Source organism: Triturus cristatus, chromosome 6 (assembly GCF_964204655.1).
Source record: "Triturus cristatus chromosome 6, aTriCri1.1, whole genome shotgun sequence".
Classification (NCBI taxonomy): domain Eukaryota; kingdom Metazoa; phylum Chordata; class Amphibia; order Caudata; family Salamandridae; genus Triturus; species Triturus cristatus.
The window spans coordinates 668506770-668527382 of NC_140589.1; the positions used below are offsets into that span (position 1 = coordinate 668506770).

Genomic DNA, 20613 nt, shown 5'->3' on the forward strand with positions numbered 1-20613 from the left:
CCTTCGATGGCAGTCGCCTTTTTGGCGACAAAGCGGATAGTGCGCTGGAGCGCTTTAAGGACTCCAGGACTACGGCCAAGTCCTTGGGTCGCTCGGTCCCGCGCCCGCAAACTTCTGCTTTTCGCCCCATTCGTGGCCAAGGAAGGGGCGCCCCCTCACGTCCGCCTAGCCACAGGCCGCAGAACCAACCTCCACGCGGTCGTGGATTCCGCCGAGGCGGTACAGGGGGACAACGTGCCGGTCCGTCCACATCTACCCCAGCAGCATCCGCCTCAAAGCCCTCCTAGTCCGTGCTTTCAGGCCCATTCCACGCCAGTGGGAGGCAGAGTTCGCCATCACCTGCTCCACTGGCGTTCCATCATTTCGGACAGGTGGGTGCTGCAAATTGTCCGAAGGGGCTACTTCCTCCCCTTCGAGGCGACTCCTCCAGCCATGCCACCGCAGTACCACCGCATGTCGGGGGATCACTTGAAACTTCTACAGGAGGAAGTTATGGCCCGCTTGGCCAAGGGGGCCATTGAGCGCGTTCCTGGTCCAGAAGTAGGTCGTGGTTGTTATTCCCACTACTTTCTGGTTCCTAAGAAGGGTAAAGGGGGCCTATGCCCTATCTTGGACCTCAGGAGCATCAACGCCTTCCTCCGGAAGGAGAAGTTCAAGATGCTCACCTTAGCTCAGGTTTTGGCTGCCCTAGACCCTGGAGACTGGATGGTAGCGTTGGACTTGCAGGACGCATATTTCCACATTCCCGTCCTGCCGGCTTACCGGCGTTACCTGCGGTTCATGGTAGGCCACGTGCACTTTCAGTTTACCGTGCTCCCCTTCGGCCTCACCAGTGCCCCTCGGGTGTTCACGAAAGTGATGGCGGTGGTCGCAGCTCATCTGCGCAGATTAGGGGTTCCAGTCTTCCCCCTATCTCGACAACTGGTTGTTGAAGGCGGGCTCGCCCCAGGCAGTCATCTCCCACCTCCAGACTACGGCCGACCTGCATTTGCTGGGGTTCTCCATCAGTGTGCCGAAGTCGCATCTGAGTCCCTCCCAGAAGCTTCTTTTCATCGGAGCGGTTCTGGACTCGGCGCTGTTTCGGGTTTATCCTCCAGAACAGCGGGTTTGGGATATTCAGGCTCTGATTCTGATCTTTCAGCCTTTATCCCGAGTTTCGGTCAGGTTGGTGCTGCGGCTGCTGGGTCTGATGGCCTCCTGCATCCTGCTGGTACATCACACCAGGTGGCGGATGCGGGCTCTGCAGTGGGACCTGAAGTTCCAGTGGGCTCACCATCGGGGCAACCTGTCCGACCACGTTCTGATCTCGGAGGGCACTGCAAGAGAGTTGCAGTGGTAGCTCATGGACCGCGATTGGGTCTGTGGCAGATCCCTCTCCCTACCCCAAACGGAGCATGTGGTGGTGACGGATGCGTCCCTCCTGGGATGGGAGGGGCCACATGGGAGAGGCGGAGATCAGAGGCCTCTGGTCTCCGGACGGAGTCCCGGCTCCATATCAACCTATTGGAGCTGCAGGCGATCCGGCTTGCACTGAAGACATTCCTTCCCTCTGTTCGGGGATGTGTAGTGCAGGTGTTCACGGACAACACCCCCGCCATGTGGTATTGCAACAAACAGGGCGTGGTGGGGTCCTGGACCCTTTGTAAGGAGGCTCTGCGCCTCTGGACATAGCTGGAACATCAGGGCATCACCCTGGTGGTTCAACACCTGGCGAGCTCTCTGAACGCCAGGGCGGACGAACTCAGCCACCGGTGCATGATGGATCGCGAATGGCGTCTTAATTCGGACGTGGCGCATGGTCTCTTTCGGCAGTGGGGAGAGCCTTGGTTAGATCTATTCGCCACCGAAGAGAACGCGCAATGTCATCAGTTCTGCGCGTTGGAATTTCCAAGGTGGCACTCGCTCGGAGACGCCTTTCGTCGCCAGTGGTTTTGTGGTCTGTTGTACGCCTTTCCGCCTATACCACTTAAGCCCGGAGTGCTGAAGAAGATCAGGTGCGACCGGGCCCAAGTCATCCTTGTGGCTCCGGATTGGGCACAAAGGAACTGGTATCCCGAGCTACTCAGTCTGTCCATCGATCTCCCGATTCGACTGCCTCTTCAGGAGGACCTTCTGTCACAGCAGCAGGGGACGGTCCTCCACCCGAACCTGTCCAGCCTCCACCTCCATACGTGGAGATTAAGCGGCGACAGTTGATGCCATTTGACTTGCCTCCTGAAGTCTGTGATGTCATTCTGGCAGCCAGGCGTCCCTCCACTAAAATGGTAGACGCCTGCAGGTGGAACAAATTTGTGGCATTGTGCACAGCAAAGGCTGTGGATCCCCTTTCCGCCCCTCTCTCTGAAGTTCTCCTTTTTCTTCTTTCCCTGGCCCAGCAGGGCTCTGCTCTGGGCACCCTCAAGGGATATCTTTCAGCTGTTTCTGCCTTCTTGCGGCTTCCTGATCAGCCTTCTCTTTTTAAGTCCCCTGTTGTTGCTCGATTCTTTAAGGGCATTACTCACATATTTCCTCCTGTCCCTTTCGTAATGCCTCAGTGGGACTTGAATCTGGTGTTAACCTATCTGATGTGCGCTCCTTTTGAGCCACTTCATGGTTGTCCTCTTCGTCTTCTGACTCTTAAGACTGCTTTCCTGGTTGCCATCACCTCTGCCAGAAGAGTGAGTGAGCTCCAGGCTCTTTCTTCTAAACCTCCTTTCCTCTCTGTCCATCCGGACAAGGTTGTTCTAAGGACTCGTCCTTCCTTTCTCCCTAAGGTGGTTACTACCTTTCATATCGGCCAGTCTGTTACATTGCCCACCTTCTTTCCGCCTCCGCATTCCTTGAAAGAGGAAGAAAGGCTCCACCGTCTGGACCCAAAACGTGCGCTCTCCTTCTATCTGGACCGCACCAAACCGTTCCGGGTGGACGACCAACTCTTCGTTGGCTACGTGGGCGCTAAGAAAGGCCGGGCGGTGCACAAGCGGACCATCTCTCTGTGGGTCGTTTTGTGAATTAAGACCTGTTATTCCTTGGCTAAGAAAGTACCTCCTGTGGGGCTGAGGGCCCATTCCACTCGGGCCACAGCGGCTACTACTGCCCTGGGACGGGGAGTCCCTCTGCAGGACATTTGTCAGGCAGCAATGTGGGCTTCGCTGCACACGTTTGCTAAACATTACTGCCTGGACAGCCAAGTCCGTAGAGACTGCTTCTTTGGCCGTTCCGTTCTCCAGGACTTCCTGGTGTGATCTTGGTTCACAGACCCACCACCGGGGTTGGTATTGCTGGGGTATCTATTCTACGGTAAGGAATCTAACGTGTTTCTTTCAGTTGAACAAGTTACTTACCTTCGGTAACAATATATCTGTAAGAAACATTAGTTAGGTAGATTCCTTACTGCCCCACTCATCCTCCCCGTTCTGCGAACTGATATCTAGGGTTAAGGTCATCCCTATCTGAAAGAAACACGTTAGTTAGATTCCTCACCTTAGAATATCCCCAGGCGTCAGACTGGATCCGGAAGATTTTTCGTCAGCAATACCCCTTGCGCGTCGCTAGGCGTCGTCTGCGGCTCCGCGTTCGGCGTCGTTCGCCGGAATAACGTCGTCGGAGTACTTAGACGCCGCCCTCGCGCGCTGACGTCAGTTCTTCTTTTTTCCGCGCCAGTAAGCGCAGATCCAGGAGAGCTACCCCTTTAGTCAATTTTTGACTAACTTTTTTGATCCTTTTTGATCGAGTCTCGACACCGGTGGCGGTAGGATGCCTGGGTTTAAAGCCTGTACGGACTGTAGCCGACTGATGTTGGTTACGGACCATCACCGCCGGTGTCTTTACTGCTTGGGCCTAGATCACGACGCGGAGTCGTGTTCGGACTGTAAGGCCCTGACCTCGAAGGCTAGACGGGAGCGGTCCCGTAAGCTTCTCGAGATTCGCCACTCGGCTCCGCGCGCCTCTTGATCCCGGTCCAGGAGGAGGTCCAAGGATCGGTCGCGGAGCCGCAGCCGACGTCACCATCGGTCGTCGGGATCCAAGTCTTCGGGTAAGTCGAAGCATTCCAAGAAGTCCAAGAGGCGACATCGCTCTTCGGACTCACCTCGCCGGTCGCGCGACTCGGTCGAGGGTCAGGGTGGTTCCACCCCCGCGGCTCCGGCGGAGCCGCAGGCGCCGCGTCCGTCCCCATACCCTCCGGTCCCTGGGACTAACGCGACGCCGGCGGAAGTCAGTGCCTTCCTCTCGGCCATGAGGAACCTGGCTCCGCCGTCGGCGCCCACTGGTGCGCCTTCGGGCCCCGCGGACCCGACTGGGCTGCCTTGCCAGCCGGCGGCTCTAGCCCCGGCGCCGTTGACGGCTCCGGCCTCGACGCCGCAAGCGCCCGAGGGACCCGTTCTCGAGTCCCCGTCGACGCCGGTTGACCTTGTCACTCCTCCACCGGCGTCGACTCCGGTTCCACCCCCGACGTCGACTCCGCTCGACGCCGTGCCCCAGTTTAGTCCCAGTCCGGGCTCGGCGCCGGTCCGGCGTCGATGGACGCCGAGATCGACGCCGCTAGAGACACATTTTGTCTACCGCCCGGCTCCGTTACTTTCTCCTCTACACCAGGAGTCGGATGATGGGGACTACTGGGAGGGATCCGAGGATCCTATGGCCGCTCAGGCCCAACTGTCCCAGGACTGGGCAGATGAACTGGGGGAGGCCAGTGGTCTGGATTCCTCGCCAGACACTGGATTCATCTCTCCTCCGACTGTGGCTTCGGAGGAGGGTGCTGCTTTCTCCGTGGTGCTGCGCAAGGCGGCCGCAGCCCTTGGGCTCGAGCTACCTGCCGTGGCTGTGAGGATGAACGTCCTCACTGAGGTGCTTCAGTCTGCAGCAAGCTCCACTGAGCCTCTGCTGCCATTCAATGAGGCCCTCACTGACGTTCTACAGGGCACCTGGTCCAAGCCCTCCACAGTTCCTCCTGTGGACAGGAACGTTGCCAGGCGCCACCGCCCTGCTCCGGGCGACCCCAGTTTTCTGTCCCAACACCCTACCCGCGAGAGCCTGGTTATCCAGGCCTCTACCTCCCAATCCTCCTTCCCGACCGCTCCGCTGGACCGGGATTCCAAGAGGCTGGAACAGTTTGGCAAAAAGCTGTTCTCCTCCCTTAGTTTGGGCCTGCGGTCTTTGAACACCGCCTGCCTCTTGGACCGTTATTCCCACTCTCTGTGGGATACGGTGGAGGACGTGCTGCCCCTGTGTCCGGAGGAGGTCCAGACACGACTTACCCAGGCTCTGGCCGATGGGAGGGATGCAGCACGACACGCTATCCGATGTGGGCTTGACACTACGGACTCGCTGGGTAGGGCAATTTCTACCACAGTGGCGCTTAGACGTCACGCCTGGCTGCGGTCCACGTCATTTTCGGGCGATGTTCAGAGCACTCTCATGGACATGCCCTTTGATGGCACTCGCCTTTTTGGCGAGAAAGCGGACAGTGCGCTGAATCGCTTTAAGGACTCCCGGGCTACGGCCAAGTCCTTGGGCCTCTCGGCCCCGCGATCGCAAACTTCCGCCTTTCGCTCCTTTCGTGGCCAAGGAAGGGGTGCCTCCTCACGTGCGCCTAGCCACCAGCCGCAGAACCAACCTGCGCGCGGTCGCGGACGTGGTTTCCGCCGAGGCGGTTCTGGAGGACGACGCGGTCAGCCCACATCCACCCCGGCAGCATCCGCCTCGAAGCCTTCCTAGTCCGAGCTTTCAGGCCCATTCCACGCCAGTGGGCGGCAGAGTTCGCCATCACCTGCTCCACTGGCGGTCCATCACATCGGACAGGTGGGTGCTGCAAATCGTCCGAAGGGGCTACTCCCTCCCCTTCGAGACGACCCCTCCAGCCATGCCACCGCAGCACCACCGTATCTCGGGGGATCATTTGAATCTTCTCCACGAGGAAGTTTCGGCCCTCTTGGCCAAGGGGGCCGTCGAGCGCGTTCCGAGCCCAGAAGTAGGTCGTGGTTGTTATTCCCACTACTTTCTGGTGCCCAAGAAGGGCAAAGGTGGCCTGCGCCCTATCTTGGACCTCCGGAACGTCAATGCCTTCCTCCGGAAGGAAAGGTTCAAAATGTTAACGTTGGCTCAGGTTCTAGCTGCCCTAGACCCTGGAGACTGGATGGTAGTGTTGGACTTGCAGGACGCATATTTCCACATCCCCGTCCTGCCGGCCCACCGGCGTTACCTGCGGTTCACGGTGGGCCAAGAGCACTTTCAGTTTACCGTGCTCCCCTTCGGCCTCACCAGTGCCCCTCGGGTGTTCACGAAAGTGATGGCGGTGGTCGCAGCTCATCTGCGCAGATCAGGGGTTCCAGTCTTCCACTATCTCGACGACTGGTTGTTGAAGGCGGGCTCGCCCCAGACAGTCGTCTCCCACCTCCAGCGGATCTCCTGCATTTGCTGGGATTTTCCATCAACGTGCCGAAGTCACACTTGAGTCCCTCTCAGACGCTCCTCTTCATCGGAGCAGTTCTCGATTCGGCGCAGTTCCGGGTCTATCCACCGGAACAGCGGGTCCGGGATATTCAGGCCCTGATTCCCATCTTTCGGCCTCTATCCTGGGTTTCGGTCAGGCTAGTGTTGCGGCTTCTGGGGCTGATGGCCTCCTGCATCCTACTAGTGCATCACGCCAGGCGGCGCATGCGTGCTCTGCAGTGGGGCCTGAAGTTTCAGTGGGCCCAGCATCGCGGCAACCTGTCCGACCATGTCTTGATCTCGGAGGGCACTGCACAGCAGTTGCAGTGGTGGCTCACGGACCGCGATTGGGTCACGGGCAGAACCCTCTCCCTTCCCCAACCGGAGCATGTCGTAGTGACGGATGCGTCCCTCCTGGGATGGGGTGGCCATATGGGAGAGGCGGAGATCAGAGGCCTCTGGTCTCCGGCGGAGTCTCGTCTCCACATCAACCTGTTGGAGTTGAGAGCGATCCGGCTTGCACTGAAAGCCTTCCTTCCCTCTGTCAGGGGCAGTGTCGTGCAGGTGTTCACGGACAACACCACCGCCATGTGGTATTGCAACAAACAGGGCGGGTTGGGGTCGTGGTCCCTTTGTCAGGAGGCTCTGCGCCTCTGGACGTGGCTGGAACACCAGGGCGTCACCCTAGTGGTTCAACATCTGGCGGGCTCTCTGAACGCCAGAGCAGACGAACTCAGCCGCCGGTGCATGATGGATCACGAATGGCGTCTGAACTCCGAAGTGGCGCAAGGTCTCTTTCAGCAGTGGGGAGAGCCTTGGTTAGATCTATTCGCCACCGAAGAGAACGCGCAATGTCAGCAGTTCTGCGCGTTGGAATTTCCAAGGCGGCACTCGCTCGGCGACGCTTTTCGTCACGAGTGGAGTTGCGGTCTGTTGTACGCCTTTCCGCCTATACCACTTCTGCCCAGAGTGCTGAAGAAGATCAGGCACGACCGGGCCCAAGTCATCTTGGTGGCTCCGGATTGGGCACGAAGGTACTGGTATCCCGAGCTACTCAGTATGTTGACCGATCCTCCGATACGTCTGCCCCTTCGGGAGGATCTTCTGTCGCAGCAGCAGGGGACGGTCCTCCACCCGAACCTGTCCAGCCTCCACCTCCATGCGTGGAGATTGAGCGGCGGCAGTTGATGCCATTTGACTTGCCTCCTGAAGTCTGTGATATCATTCTGGCAGCCAGGCGTCCCTCCACAAAGACGGTATACGCCTGCCGGTGGAACAAATTTGTGGCATGGTGCACAGCAAAGGCTGTGGATCCCCTTTCCGCCCCTCTTTCTGAGGTTCTCCTCTTTCTTCTTTCTTTGGCCCGGCAGGGCTCTGCCCTGGGCACCCTGAAAGGTTATCTTGCTGCCATCTCTGCCTTCTTACGGCTTCCTGATCAGCCTTCTCTTTTCAAGTCCCCTGTGGTTACACGCTTTCTAAAAGGCATTACTCACACGTTCCCTCCTGTCCCTTTTGTAATGCCCCAGTGGGACTTGAATCTGGTCTTGACATTCCTGATGTGCGCTCCCTTCGAGCCTCTTCACAATTGTCCTCTTCGTCTTCTGACTCTTAAGACTGCTTTTCTGGTAGCCATCACCTCGGCTAGACGGGTGAGTGAGCTCCAGGCTTTATCTTCAAAGCCTCCTTTTCTGTCTGTTCATCCGGACAAGGTTGTCCTTCGGCCTCGTCCCTCCTTTCTTCCGAAAGTGGTGACTCCATTTCATCTTGGGCAGTCTGTCACCTTGCCCACCTTCTTTCCGCCTCCGCATCCTTCCAAAGAGGAAGAGAGGCTCCACCGTCTGGACCCAAAACGTGCGCTCTCCTTTTATTTGGACCGCACAAAGCAGTTCCGGGTGGACGACCAACTTTTCGTTGGATACGTGGGTGCTAAGAAGGGGAAAGCGGTGCACAAACGGACCATCTCTCGGTGGGTCGTTTTGTGCATCAAAATGTGTTACTCCTTGGCAAAAAAGGACCCTCCTGTTGGGCTGCGCGCCCATTCCACTCGGGCCACAGCGGCTACTACTGCTTTGGGACGGGGTGTCCCTTTGCAGGACATCTGTCAGGCGGCGACGTGGGCTTCGCTTCACACGTTTGCCAGGCATTATTGCCTTGACAGCCAAGTCCGGAGGGATGGCTTCTTTGGCCGTTCTGTCCTCCAGGACTTTCTGGTGTGATCTTGGTTCGCAGACCCACCACCGGGGATGGTATTGCTTGGGTATCTATTCTAAGGTGAGGAATCTAACTAACGTGTTTCTTTCAGATGAACAAGTTACTTACCTTCGGTAACGATGTATCTGTAAGAAACATTAGTTAGTTAGATTCCTCACCGACCCACCCATCCTCCCCGTTCTGCGAACTGACATCTAGGGTTAAGGTTATCCTTTTCAGGCCCCTAGATTTTATTTTTGGCACCAGTGTCGGTCTTTGCAGGGCTCTGCGTTCCTGGCGCGGAAAGCTATGTACAAGAACTGACGTCAGCGCGCGAGGGCGGCGTCTAAGTACTCCGACGACGTCATTCCGACGCCGACGACGGACGCGGAGCCGCAGACGACGCCTAGCGACGCGCAAGGGGTATTGCTGACGAAAAATCTTCCGGATCCAGTCTGACGCCTGGGGATATTCTAAGGTGAGGAATCTAACTAACTAATGTTTCTTACAGATACATAGTTACCGAAGGTAAGTAACTTGTTCTTCAAATGTCATCAGAAAATGTGAGCTCCAGCCAACGTGTTTCGTTCAATGGAGATTGAACTTCATCATGGCTCAAAGTGAGTCAGAACAATGGAAATTCAAAATCGATGATTTCTCAATTTAAAAAATGATGATAAAGTGTGAAGTGCGTGGATAGCCTGTGTTGTTATTGATGAGGAAGGGTTGCAGCTAAAGTCATTGTGCTGTGTCCTGTGTGGGCCTCCCTGATTAGTAAACCTTAAACGCAGTCTGTCAAGAGTTCTCCTTCCTCGATCAAAGATCACTTTAGCTTACTGTATATGGTTTGATCTCCTCTGTCTCTCTTTGTTCCACACTTGAGCCCTAAGGCACCTAAAGAATCTTTGACCATTATTCCCCCAGCAGCCCTAACCATGTTGCCTGTCATCCCTGTTAATTCTCCTTATGCCATTGCAGCCTCTGCACTGCAAACCCCACCCCCCTTTCCACCAAAGGCTTGCCAGGTGCTCCAACGTCAATGCAGATTTCAATGTTATCCATGGTGTGTGCTTTCAACGACTGACTGCATTGATGGTCTATATTGCTTCTTCTTGGGTATCTGAATAAAGGACAACTCCTTCAAATATCCACAGTTCTGCCTTGCAATCATATGAAAAATGCAATGTATCCCTTTAAGAAATCTCAGTTAAATGGAAAAGCAGGAAAAGAAAACCCTTGGAAGTATTGGTAGTTCCTGATTAATGATATATGCAGGAGTTGGGAATAAAGACACCACAACTATCCTTAGAGTAGAACAAGAGTATAGTCTATAATTATTCAGGTAAGAGAATCAAATTGGAAAAATGTCCATGTCGCGGCAGAATAAAGCAGATGTGTCAGACCTCGCATGTGTTGAGGTGTTTCAGATTCAAGCTCAATTCAAACTCATTTAACAAATAGTTTGTGAGGTATCTGAAGGCCATCAGGGAGTGGGAGGCAAAGCTGTATGTTACTAAACACAGAAAGTAAGGCCGGTCACATTCCAAGTTGGTGGCGTATCCCTGCTCCAAGTTACTTTCCCTGTCCAGGTGTTCGTCCTCGCGTATGTCTAAGATAAAATCCAGAGACAAATTTCAACATAAAATCAAGAAGTCTATATGAGACTCCTGTTTTTGTTGCGCTAGCTCTACATAGAGATCATGTACTTGGTACTCAAAAAGGTCCGACTCTGGGCGAGTCATCTGACTCGGACCCTATTCCACAGCAGGAAACATTGTGCTTTGAATTGTCCAGGTCATCTTCCTCTTCATAGCAGGTAGAGGTCTTCAAGAAGGCAATGCTGCAGCTTTTCCAGATAATTGAGCCCCAGAGCCCTCTTAGGCCCCATAGTTATGCTAGGGCACCCACTCAGACTTCCACTGACAGGGCCTTCCCCCGGCACCAATAGACCCAGTTAGGCCTCCGCCAGCACCAGGCCATGTCTCCATTCCATTCCTAAAGTCCATACTGTTTCCAGTTGAGCCGGCTCTAGTCTTGGAAGCAGAAGTCAGTCAAGGCTTGCCCAGTGCCTCTCCACAACATTATTAAAGCACACACATGTATGATGAATCGCTCTCCAGCAGTATCTCTGTCTAGGCGTCAATATCACTGACACTTTGAGGCCTTACTCTGCTTAGACATTCTACAGGACCTTCAGAATTTTCCAGATGATGAGGGGGCACACAATGTTTTTTACACCCTTACTTAATTGTTGATGGAATATATTTAACCTCCAAATTGCTTGTGATCGTGATACCTCACCAGAGACAGAATTTCTCTCTATTGGGGCCCTCCACTGAAGATAGTGTCTCCTTTGCTGAAGTAGTAGCTAGGGCAGCCCTGGTGTTAAAATTGCATATGTCAACCGTGGACATTAATGTTAATCGACTTACATACATTTTGCAACCTGAACTTCAACTCAGAGCCTTTGCTGACTTTCAGACACTGTGACTGTGGCGTGGTCAATTGTTTGTTCGATGCCACCGGTAAGCCGCTATCCACCAACTGCCTTCTCCCTTTGACCCATTGTTCTTGACTCAGCACACAACACTGGAAAGTCTTGTAGTGCAGGCTTTGGTTAACAAAGTAAACCTGAATGCTTTCCCTTCTGCCCCACCAGATAGAGATTCAGAGCGCTTGGCAAGAGTGTTCTCCTCTGTTGGCATGACATTGAAATCTCTGAATGTGGACTGCCTGTGATAGACTCATGACCTTTTGCCCACCTTCCCTGAGGTGTTTTGAAATATCTTTGCACGACAACATACAGGATGTGTTCAAATACATTTTGTTGATTGTATGATCTGTGCCATTGATACTGGTGATATATATATATATTTATATATACACTAAAGGTTAAAGGGAGGTTATAGTTAGGTGAAAATGTCAGCGTAATGCTAGTTGGTACATGAGAGCTCTGCAACGGAACCTCGTTCTTCAATGGGTTCATCACTAGGGTGACACTTGTACAACATCCATCTTTTCCAGACGATGTAGCCCCGGACCTTCGATGGGGCTGAAAGATTCCAACCGGTCATCTGTAATTCTGTTCTCATACCAATTCTAGAGCTGATAGTGGGGATGAATGCATCCTCTCGGGGATTTGGAAGCCACCTGAAGGAGGTGGAGAGCAAATGCCTCTGGAGCAGAGGCACCACATCGGTCTTCTGAAGCTGTGTGCTATCAAGCTGGCATCACATCAATCTTCTGAAGCTGCGCGCTATCAAGCTGGCTCTCAAAGACTTGCTGCCTCCCATCAAGGGCAGACCTTTGCAAGTTTCGACTGACAAAACGATAGCCATGTGGTGCCACAAGCAAAGTGGTGTGGGATAATGTGTGCTATGCCAAAGAAGCTGAGGATCCTGGCAGGGTCCCTAGGCGTCTGGGTGGATGAGCCTGGTAGGTACCGTGTAGACGACCACTAGCGGGGTCTGCACCCAGCAGTAGTTTGGTTTATTCGCCCAGTGGGGCATGCTCTGAGGATACATTTTCCTTACCTCTGAGAAGGCTCATTTTCAAGCTTTTTGCATACTAGAGGTTCAACATTAAAGTTATTTCGGAGACTAATTCCATCTTTAATGGAACTCCGGTCTCCTTTACATGTTCCCGCCTCTGCTTCCCCAAGTTCTGAAGAAGGTCAGGAGGGACTGGCTAAGCTCATCCTGGCAGCCCCGGAAAGGGTTCTCAGGTTCTGCTACTCTGACCTGCTGAGTTTGAATGTATGCCTCCTACTCCGTCTGCAGCTTCAAGAGGACTTGCTCTCCCTACAAGTGCAGGTTTCTACTACCTAAACTTCCAAGTCTGGAGATTGAATGGAACCAGCTGAGTGGATTTAATTGATCTGCAGAAATGATGCTCACTGCCAGTTAGCAAAATCAATGTATTATTGCCTGTGGGTAGGTATTGGCCTGGTATCAGGGAAATTAAGTTGATCTGCCTCCGACCAAGATTTTTTTATGATCTGTTTGGCCTTGCAGGGGGCATCGGTAAAGGTGATTTCTCACCTATTTTGTTCAGCTCTCTTTTCTTAAATTACTAGTTGTTATGCACCTTGTGAAAGGGCTTAAAAGTTTTTCATCCTTTAGCTTATGTTATGCTGAAGTGAGACCTTATTTGGAGTCTAACCTTTGTAATATGCATTGCTTTCGAGCCTATTCACAGTTGTTCTTTGTGCCTACTGACCCTCAAAACTGTCTCCCTGTTGATTACTTCCAATCACCCTGTCAGTGTCTGCAGGCACTGTTAATGCATACACCACCTTATTTTTGGACAAACTGGTACTTCTTACTCGGGCATCTCTAATGCCAAAGGTGGTATCACCTTTCCATGTGGGGCAGTCCATCTGCTCCCCACTATTTCTCTCCACCACATCTTTCTAAGGAGGATGAGAGACTAAGTTGTTTGGGCCCCCAGGAGAACCCATCCCGTTCATATCCATCAGAAGGACAAGTTACTTACCTTCCGTAATACTCTTTCTGGTGAATCTAATTGCACAAAAGTCACTTTTATAAAATACTCTACCAGTGCTTTTTGCTGAATCCACTCTTGCTCCGTGTGTGATTACACAATTTGTTGTACATGCTTAAAGTGTCAATCGAGTGTTCTTATTAGTAGTCTAGACGTAGGATACTTACTTTTTCCTAAACGTTTTTAGTTCTAACAATTGGTTTCTACATTCTGAATGACATGCTATATATTTTTAAAACGAATCACAAGAGTGGCATCTGAGAGGAGTGTATGTTGGTTATTTATTATAGGAAAGGGCTGCAGCTGAAATGTGGCAGCGATATCTGCTACTGACCACCTCACTTTCACAACAGCTTTGTGAACAGCTGCGATTGATATTGGAACCTACCCAGGCTGCTAAACTCAAGTAAGTTTTATTGAGTTATTTAATTTTGAATTTTAATGATGATGATAATCATAAGTTGTCTTTCTAAAAATATTAAACATATTTTGCTCCTGCCATTTCAAAGTGCAGTAAATAGCACAAGCTGTTACAAAATGTAATAGTACCAGCCACTGGAGGATCGTATGCTGCATCTGCCTTGCAGGTATTCAAACATATGACATCTGAAAGAAACACGTTAGTTATAGCTTCCTTACTTTAGAATTACCCCCAGGCGTCAGACTGGATCCGGAAAGTTTTTTCATAAGCAGTACCTATGCGCGTCGGAAAGAAGGTGGCAGTTGGCTCCGCGTCCGGCGTCGTTACAGCTACTTAGACGCTGCCCTCGCACGCTGACGTCAGTTCTTTCCTTTTCCGCGCCAGCCAGCACAGGTCCGGGAAGAGCAGTACCTCAGTCATTTTTTGACTAACGTTTTGTCGACGTCTTGTTTCGAGTCTCCGACTCCGAACAGGTGCACCAGGGATGTCCGGTTTTAAGTCCTGCGGTTCCTGTTACTGATTGATTTCGGTGACTGATCCGCACCGCGTGTGCCTCTTTTGCCTGGAGCGCGACCACGACCCCAAGTCTTGCTCCGACTGTCCATTGTTGATGTCGAAGGCTTTGCGGGAGCGGTCACGAAAGCTGCTCGACAGTCGGCTCTGCGCTGTTCGAGGTCCCAGTCAAGAGGGAGGTCGAGGGACCGGTCGCAGAGCCACCCCCATTCCGTTTCCAAGTCATCGAAGTTCTTCGCACTCTGGGCCAGGTAAGTCGAAGCATAAGAAGTAGTCCAAGAAGCATCGTCGCTCTTCGACTTCTCGACGGTTGTCCGACCCGACGAGGCACGCGGGTGGTGCCACTCCTGCGGCTCCGCGTGCGGAGACCGAAGGGTCGACTCCGAGCTTCCCTCCCTTTCGGGACCTGGAGCGACCCCCTGCCCAAATTTGTACGTTCTACGAATCGATGCATGCCATCTTTGGGTTGACCGACCCCGCCGGCATGCCTTCGTGCCCCGCGGGCTCGGTCGGGGGACCCGGGTCTTTGCTGCCGGCGGCTCCTGTCTCGCCGCCGCAGGCTCCCCTTGGATCCAGGCCTGGATCCGGATCGGCCTCATTATGCCTCCACCGGCGCCGCTTCCTCCGGCACCACTTCCGCTTCCGACGCCAGTCGTGCCCCCAGCCGGCGGCGTCCCCGGCCTCCATCCTGACGTGGACACGGAGCCGGACCGATGTCGACCGACACCGGATCCAGCGCCGGGTGGGGTTTTCATGCCCCTGTTCACTCCTGGGGTCCGTTTCCAACAACAGTGGCACCCAGAGGATGATGAGGAGGAGGACTGGGAGGGGTCAGGTGACCCTTTAACTGACCAGCTAGATACTGAGCAGGACTGGAGAGAGGAACTGGGGGATGCCAGTGGTCGTGACGCGTCACCTGGCCTTGGCAAGTTGTCTCCTCCTACCATTGCTAAGGAGGAGGGAGCGTCATACACTGTGGTGTTGCGTAGGGCGGCCGAGGCTCTCAACCTCGAGCTTCCTACGGTGACGGTCAGGACTAACCTCTTGACTGAGGTGCTTCAACCGGCGGCAAGCTCTTCGGAGCCCCTGCTACTGTTTAATGAGGCCCTCACCGACGTCCTTTTGGGTACATGGTCAAGGGCCAATACACGGGCTCCCGTGGACAGAATGATCGCCTGGCTCCGGGCGACCCCACTTTCCTCTCCCAACACCACAACCCAAAGAGCTTGGTGGTTCAAGCCTCCACCTCCAAAAGCGCCTTCCCTACCGCTCCACTGGAAAGGAAATTCAAGAAGCTGGACCATCTTGGCAAGAAAATGTTCTCTTCCACCAGCTTAGGACTGTGGTCTGTAAACACCGCATAACTCTTGGGCCGTTATTCGCATTCGCACGTGCTGCCTCAGTGTCCGGTGGAGGCCCGGGCAGTGCTCTCCCATGCTTTTACTGCCGGGAGAGATGCAGAAAACTTTACGAAGCGTTGGGGACTGGACATCGCCGACTCTCTGGGCAGGACTATTTCAACGTCGGTAGCGCTTTGGCGCTATGCCTGGATGAGGTCCACTGGCTTTTCAGGGGATGTCCAGAACACCTTGATGGACATGCCTTTTGATGGCCGTCACCTTTTTGGCAACAAAGCAGACAATGTCCTAGAGTGCTTCAAGGACTCACGGGCTACGGCCAAGTCATTTGGCCTCTCCTCCCATCCGGCACAGTCTGCTTTTTGCCCCTTTCGTGGCTACGGAAGGGGTGCCCTGCTACGCCCCACCCAGGGCCACAGGCCGCAGCAAATTACCCAACCTTCGCACGGCCGGGGATGTGGAAACAACCAGCGAGGTTCCATGTGGCCATGTGGTATTGCAACAAACAGGGCGGGTGGGGTTGTGGACCCCATGTCAGGAGGCACTCCGCCTCTGGACATGGCTGGAACATCAAGGCATTTCCTTGGTGGTTCAACACCTGGCAGGTTCTCTGAACGCCAGGGCGGATGAATTCAGCCGCATGATGGATCACGAATGGCGTCTTCACTCGGAGGTGATGCAAGGTCTCTTTCAACAGTGGGGAGAGCCTTGGTTAGATCTATTCGCCACTGAAGAGAACGCGCAATGTCAGCAATTCTGCACGTTGGAATTTCCAAGGTGGCACTCGCTAGGCGACGCTTTTCATCGCGAGTTTAGTCGCGGTCTGTTGTACGCCTTTCCGCCTATACCACTTCTGCCCAGAGGGCTGAAGAAGATCAGGCGCGACCGGGTCCAAGTCATTCTTGTGGCTCCATATTGGGCTCCAAGAGTTTGGTATCCTGAGCTACTCAGTATGAGCGTGGATCCCCCGAGCCGACTGCCTCTTCGGGAGGATCTTCTGTCGCAGCAGCATGGGACGGTCCTCCACCCGAACCTGTCCAGCCTCCACCTCCGTGCGTGGAGATTGAGCGGAGACAGTTGATTCCATTTGACTTGCCTCCTGAAGTCTGTGATATCATTCTGGCAGCCAGGCGTCCCTCCACTAAATCGGTATACGCCTGCAGGTGGAACAGATTTGTGGCATGGTGCACAGCAAAGGCTGTGGATCCCCTTTCTGTCCCTCTTTCAGAAGTCCTTATGTTCCTTCTTTCTTTGGCCCGGCAGGGCTCTGCTCTGGGCACTATTACGGGCTATCTTTCTGCAATTTCGGCCATTCTCATGCTCCTTGATCAGCTCTCTCTTTTCAAGTCCCCTCTCGTAAGTAGATTTCTCAAAGGCATTACTCACCTTTTCCCTCCTATTCCGTTTGTGATGCCACTATGGGACTTGAATCTGGTTCTCACTTATATGATGTGCGCTCAATTTGAACCACTTCACAACTGTCCTCTTCGTTTGCTGACTTTGAAGACTGCTTTCCTGGTTGCTATCACCTCTGCTAGGCGCGTGTGTGAGCTCCAGGCTCTTTCCTGTAAACCTCCTTTTCTCTCTGTTCATCTCGTCCTTCTTTCTTGGCAAAGGTTGTTACTCCCTTCCACTTTGGGCAAATTATCACCTTGCCCACTTTCTTTCCGCCTCCGCACCCTTCCAGGGATGAAGAGAGGCTCCACCGTCTGGACCCAACATGTGCGCTCTCCTTTCACCTGAATTGCACACAACATTTCCGGGTGGATGACCAGCTTTTTTTGGCTACGTAGGCGCCAAGAAAGGCCGGGCTGTACACAAGAGAACTATCTCCCGCTGGGTCGTCTTGTGTATAAAAGCCTGTTATTCTCTTGCTAAAAAGGAACCTCCGGTGGGGCTGCACGCCCATTCTACAAGGGCGACAGCAGCTACTACTGCATTGGGACATGGTGTCCCCCTGCAAGACATCTGTCAGACAGCTACATGGGCCTTGCTGCACACTTTTACTAAGCATTACTGCTTGGACAGCCAAGTCCGGAGAGACAGCTTCTTTGGCCGTTCTGTTCTCTATGACTTTCTGGTGTGATTTTGGTTCGCAGACCCACCACTGGGGTTGGTATTGCTGGGGTATCTATTCTAAGGTAAGGAATCTATCACTAATGTGTCTCTTTCAGATGCACAAGAGACTTGCCTTCGGTAACGATATATCTGTAAGAGACATTAGTTACTGATCTATTCCTTATCGCCCCACTCATCCTCCCCGTTCTGCGAACTGATTTCTAGTGTTATCCCTTTCAGGGCCCTATTTTCAATGCACCAGTGGTCAGTATCTGAAAGAAACACGTTAGTTAGATTCCTCACCTTAGAATATCCCCAGGCGTCAGACTGGATCCGGAAGATTTTTCGTCAGCAATACCCCTTGCGCGTCGCTAGGCGTCGTCTGCGGCTCCGCGTTCGGCGTCGTGCGCCGGAATGACGTCGTCGGAGTACTTAGACACCGCCCTCGCGCGCTGACGTCAGTTCTTCTTTTTTCTGCGCCAGTAAGCGCAGATCCGGGAGAGCTACCCCTTTAGTCACTTTTTGACTAACTTTTTCGATCTTTTTTGATCTTGTCAATCGACTCCGGTGCCGGTAGGATGCCTGGTTTTAAAGCCTGTGCTGACTGTAGCCGCCTGATGTCGGTTACGGACCATCACCGCCGGTGCCTTTACTGCTTGGACCTCGACCACGACGCGGAGTCGTGTTCCGACTGCAAGGCCCTGACCTCGAAGGCTAGACGGGAGCGGTCCCGTCAGCTTCTCGAGATCCGCCACTCGGCTCCGCGCGCCGCTCGATCCCGGTCCAGGAGGAGGTCCAAGGATCGGTCGCGGAGCCGCAGCCGACGTCACCATCGGTCGTCGGGATCCAAGTCTTCGGGTAAGTCGAAGCATTCCAAGAAGTCCAAGAGGCGACACCGCTCTTCGGACTCCCCTCGCCGGTCGCGCGACTCGGCCGAGGGTCAGGGTGGTTCCACCCCCGCGGCTCCGGCGGAGCCGCAGGCGCCGCGCACGTCCCCATACCCGCCGGTCCCTGGGACTGACGCGACGCCGGCGGAGGTCAGTGTCTTCCTCTCGGCCATGAGGGGCCTGGCCCCGCCGTCGGCGCCCGCTGGCGCGCCTTCGGGCCCCGCGGACCCGACAGGGCTGCCTTGCCTGCCGGTGGCTCCGGCCCCGGCGCCGTCGACGGCTCCGGCCTCGACGCCGCAAGCGCCCGAGGGACCCGTTCCCGAGTCCCTGCCGACGCCGGTCGACCTCGTCACGCATCCTCCGCCGGCGTCGACACCGGTACCACCCCCGACGCCGACTCCGCTCGACGTCGGGCCCCAGTTCAGTCCCACTCCGGACCCGGCGCTGCTACGGCGTCGATGGACGCCGCGTTCGGCGCCGCTAGAGACACACTATGTCTACCGTCCGGCTCCGTACCTTCCTCCTGTATACCAGGAATCGGATGATGGGGACAACTGGGAGGGATCCGAGGATCCTATGGCCGCTCAGGCTCAACTGTCACAGGACTGGGCAGATGAACTGGGGGAGGCCAGTGGCCTGGATACCTCTCCAGACACTGGATTTGTCTCTCCTCCGACTGTGGCTTCGGAGGAGGGCGCTGCTTTCTCTGTGGTGCTGCGCAAGGCGGCCGCAGCCCTTGGGCTCGAGCTGCCTGCCGTGGCTGTGAGGACTAACGTCCTCACTGAGGTGCTTCAGTCTGCAGCAAGCTCCCCTGAGCCTCTGCTGCAATTCAATGAGGCCCTCATTGACGTTCTGCAGGGCACCTGGTCCAAGCCCTCCACAGTCCCTCCTGTGGACAGGAACGTCGCCAGGCGCCACCGCCCTGCTCCGGGCGACCCCAGTTTTCTGTCCCAACACCCTACCCCTGAGAGCCTGGTTATCCAGGCCTCCACCTCCCAATCCTCTTTCCCGACCGCCCCGCCGGACCGGGATTCCAAGAGACTAGAACAGATTGGCAAGAAGCTGTTCTCCTCCCTTAGTTTGGGCCTGCGGTCTTTGAACACCGCTCGTCTCTTGGACCGTTATTCCCACTCTCTGTGGGATGTGGTGGAGGACGCGCTGCCCCTGTGTCCGGAGGAGGTCCGGACACGACTTACCCAGGCTCTGGCCGATGGGAGGGATGCCGCGCGACATGCTATACGATGTGGGCTTGACACCACGGACTCGCTGGGTAGGGCCATTTCTACCACAGTGAGAGGTCACGCCTGGCTGCGGTCCACGTCATTTTCGGGTGATGTCCAGAGCACTCTCATGGACATGCCCTTTGATGGCACTCGCCTTTTTGGCGAGAAAGCGGACAGTGCGCTGAACCGCTTTAAGGACTCCCGGGCTACGGCCAAGTCCTTGGGCCTCTCAGCCCCGCGGTCGCAAACTTCCGCCTTTCGCCCATTTCGTAGCCACAGAAGGGGTGCCTCCTCACGTACGCCTAGCCACCAGCCGCAGAACCAACCTGCGCGCAGTCGCGGACGTGGTTTCCGCCGAGGTGGATCTGGAGGTCGACGAGGTCAGCCCACATCCACCCCGGCAGCATCCGCCTCAAAGCCTTCCTAGTCCGAGCTTTCAGGCCCCTTCCACGCCAGTGGGCGGCAGAGTTCGCCATCACCTCCTCCACTGGCGGTCCATCACATCGGACAGGTGGGTGCTGCAAATCGTCCGAAGGGGCTACTCCCTCCCCTTCGAGACGACCCCTCCAGCCATGCCACCGCAGCACCACCGTATCTCGGGGGATCATTTGAATCTTCTCCACGAGGAAGTTTCGGCCCTCTTGGCCAAGGGGGCCGTCGAGCGCGTTCCGAGCCCAGAAGTAGGTCGTGGTTGTTATTCCCACTACTTTCTGGTTCCCAAGAAGGGCAAAGGGGGCCTACGCCCTATCTTGGACCTCCGGAACGTCAATGCCTTCCTCCGGAAGGAGAGGTTCAAGATGTTAACTTTGGCTCAGGTTTTAGCTGCCCTGGAGACTGGATGGTAGCGTTGGACTTGCAGGACGCATGTTTCCACATCCCCGTCCTGCCGGCCCACCGGCGTTACCTGCGGTTCACGGTGGGCCAAGAGCACTTTCAGTTTACCGTGCTCCCCTTCGGCCTCACCAGTGCCCCTCGGGTGTTAACGAAAGTGATGGCGGTGGTCGCAGCTCATCTGCGCAGATCAGGGGTTCCAGTCTTCCCCTATCTCG

The 20613-nt window shown here is 54.9% G+C and overlaps 1 protein-coding gene across 1 annotated transcript in view; it reads left to right on the forward strand.

Moving 5' to 3' along the window:
* MDN1 (midasin AAA ATPase 1) overlaps positions 1-20613 on the forward strand; it is a 2002810-nt gene that overhangs the window by 1866873 nt on the left and 115324 nt on the right. Inside the window, exon 96 of the mRNA XM_085611158.1 lies at positions 13395-13510. Coding sequence (XP_085467284.1) covers positions 13395-13510 — 116 coding nt within the window. The remainder of the gene's footprint in view (positions 1-13394; positions 13511-20613) is intronic.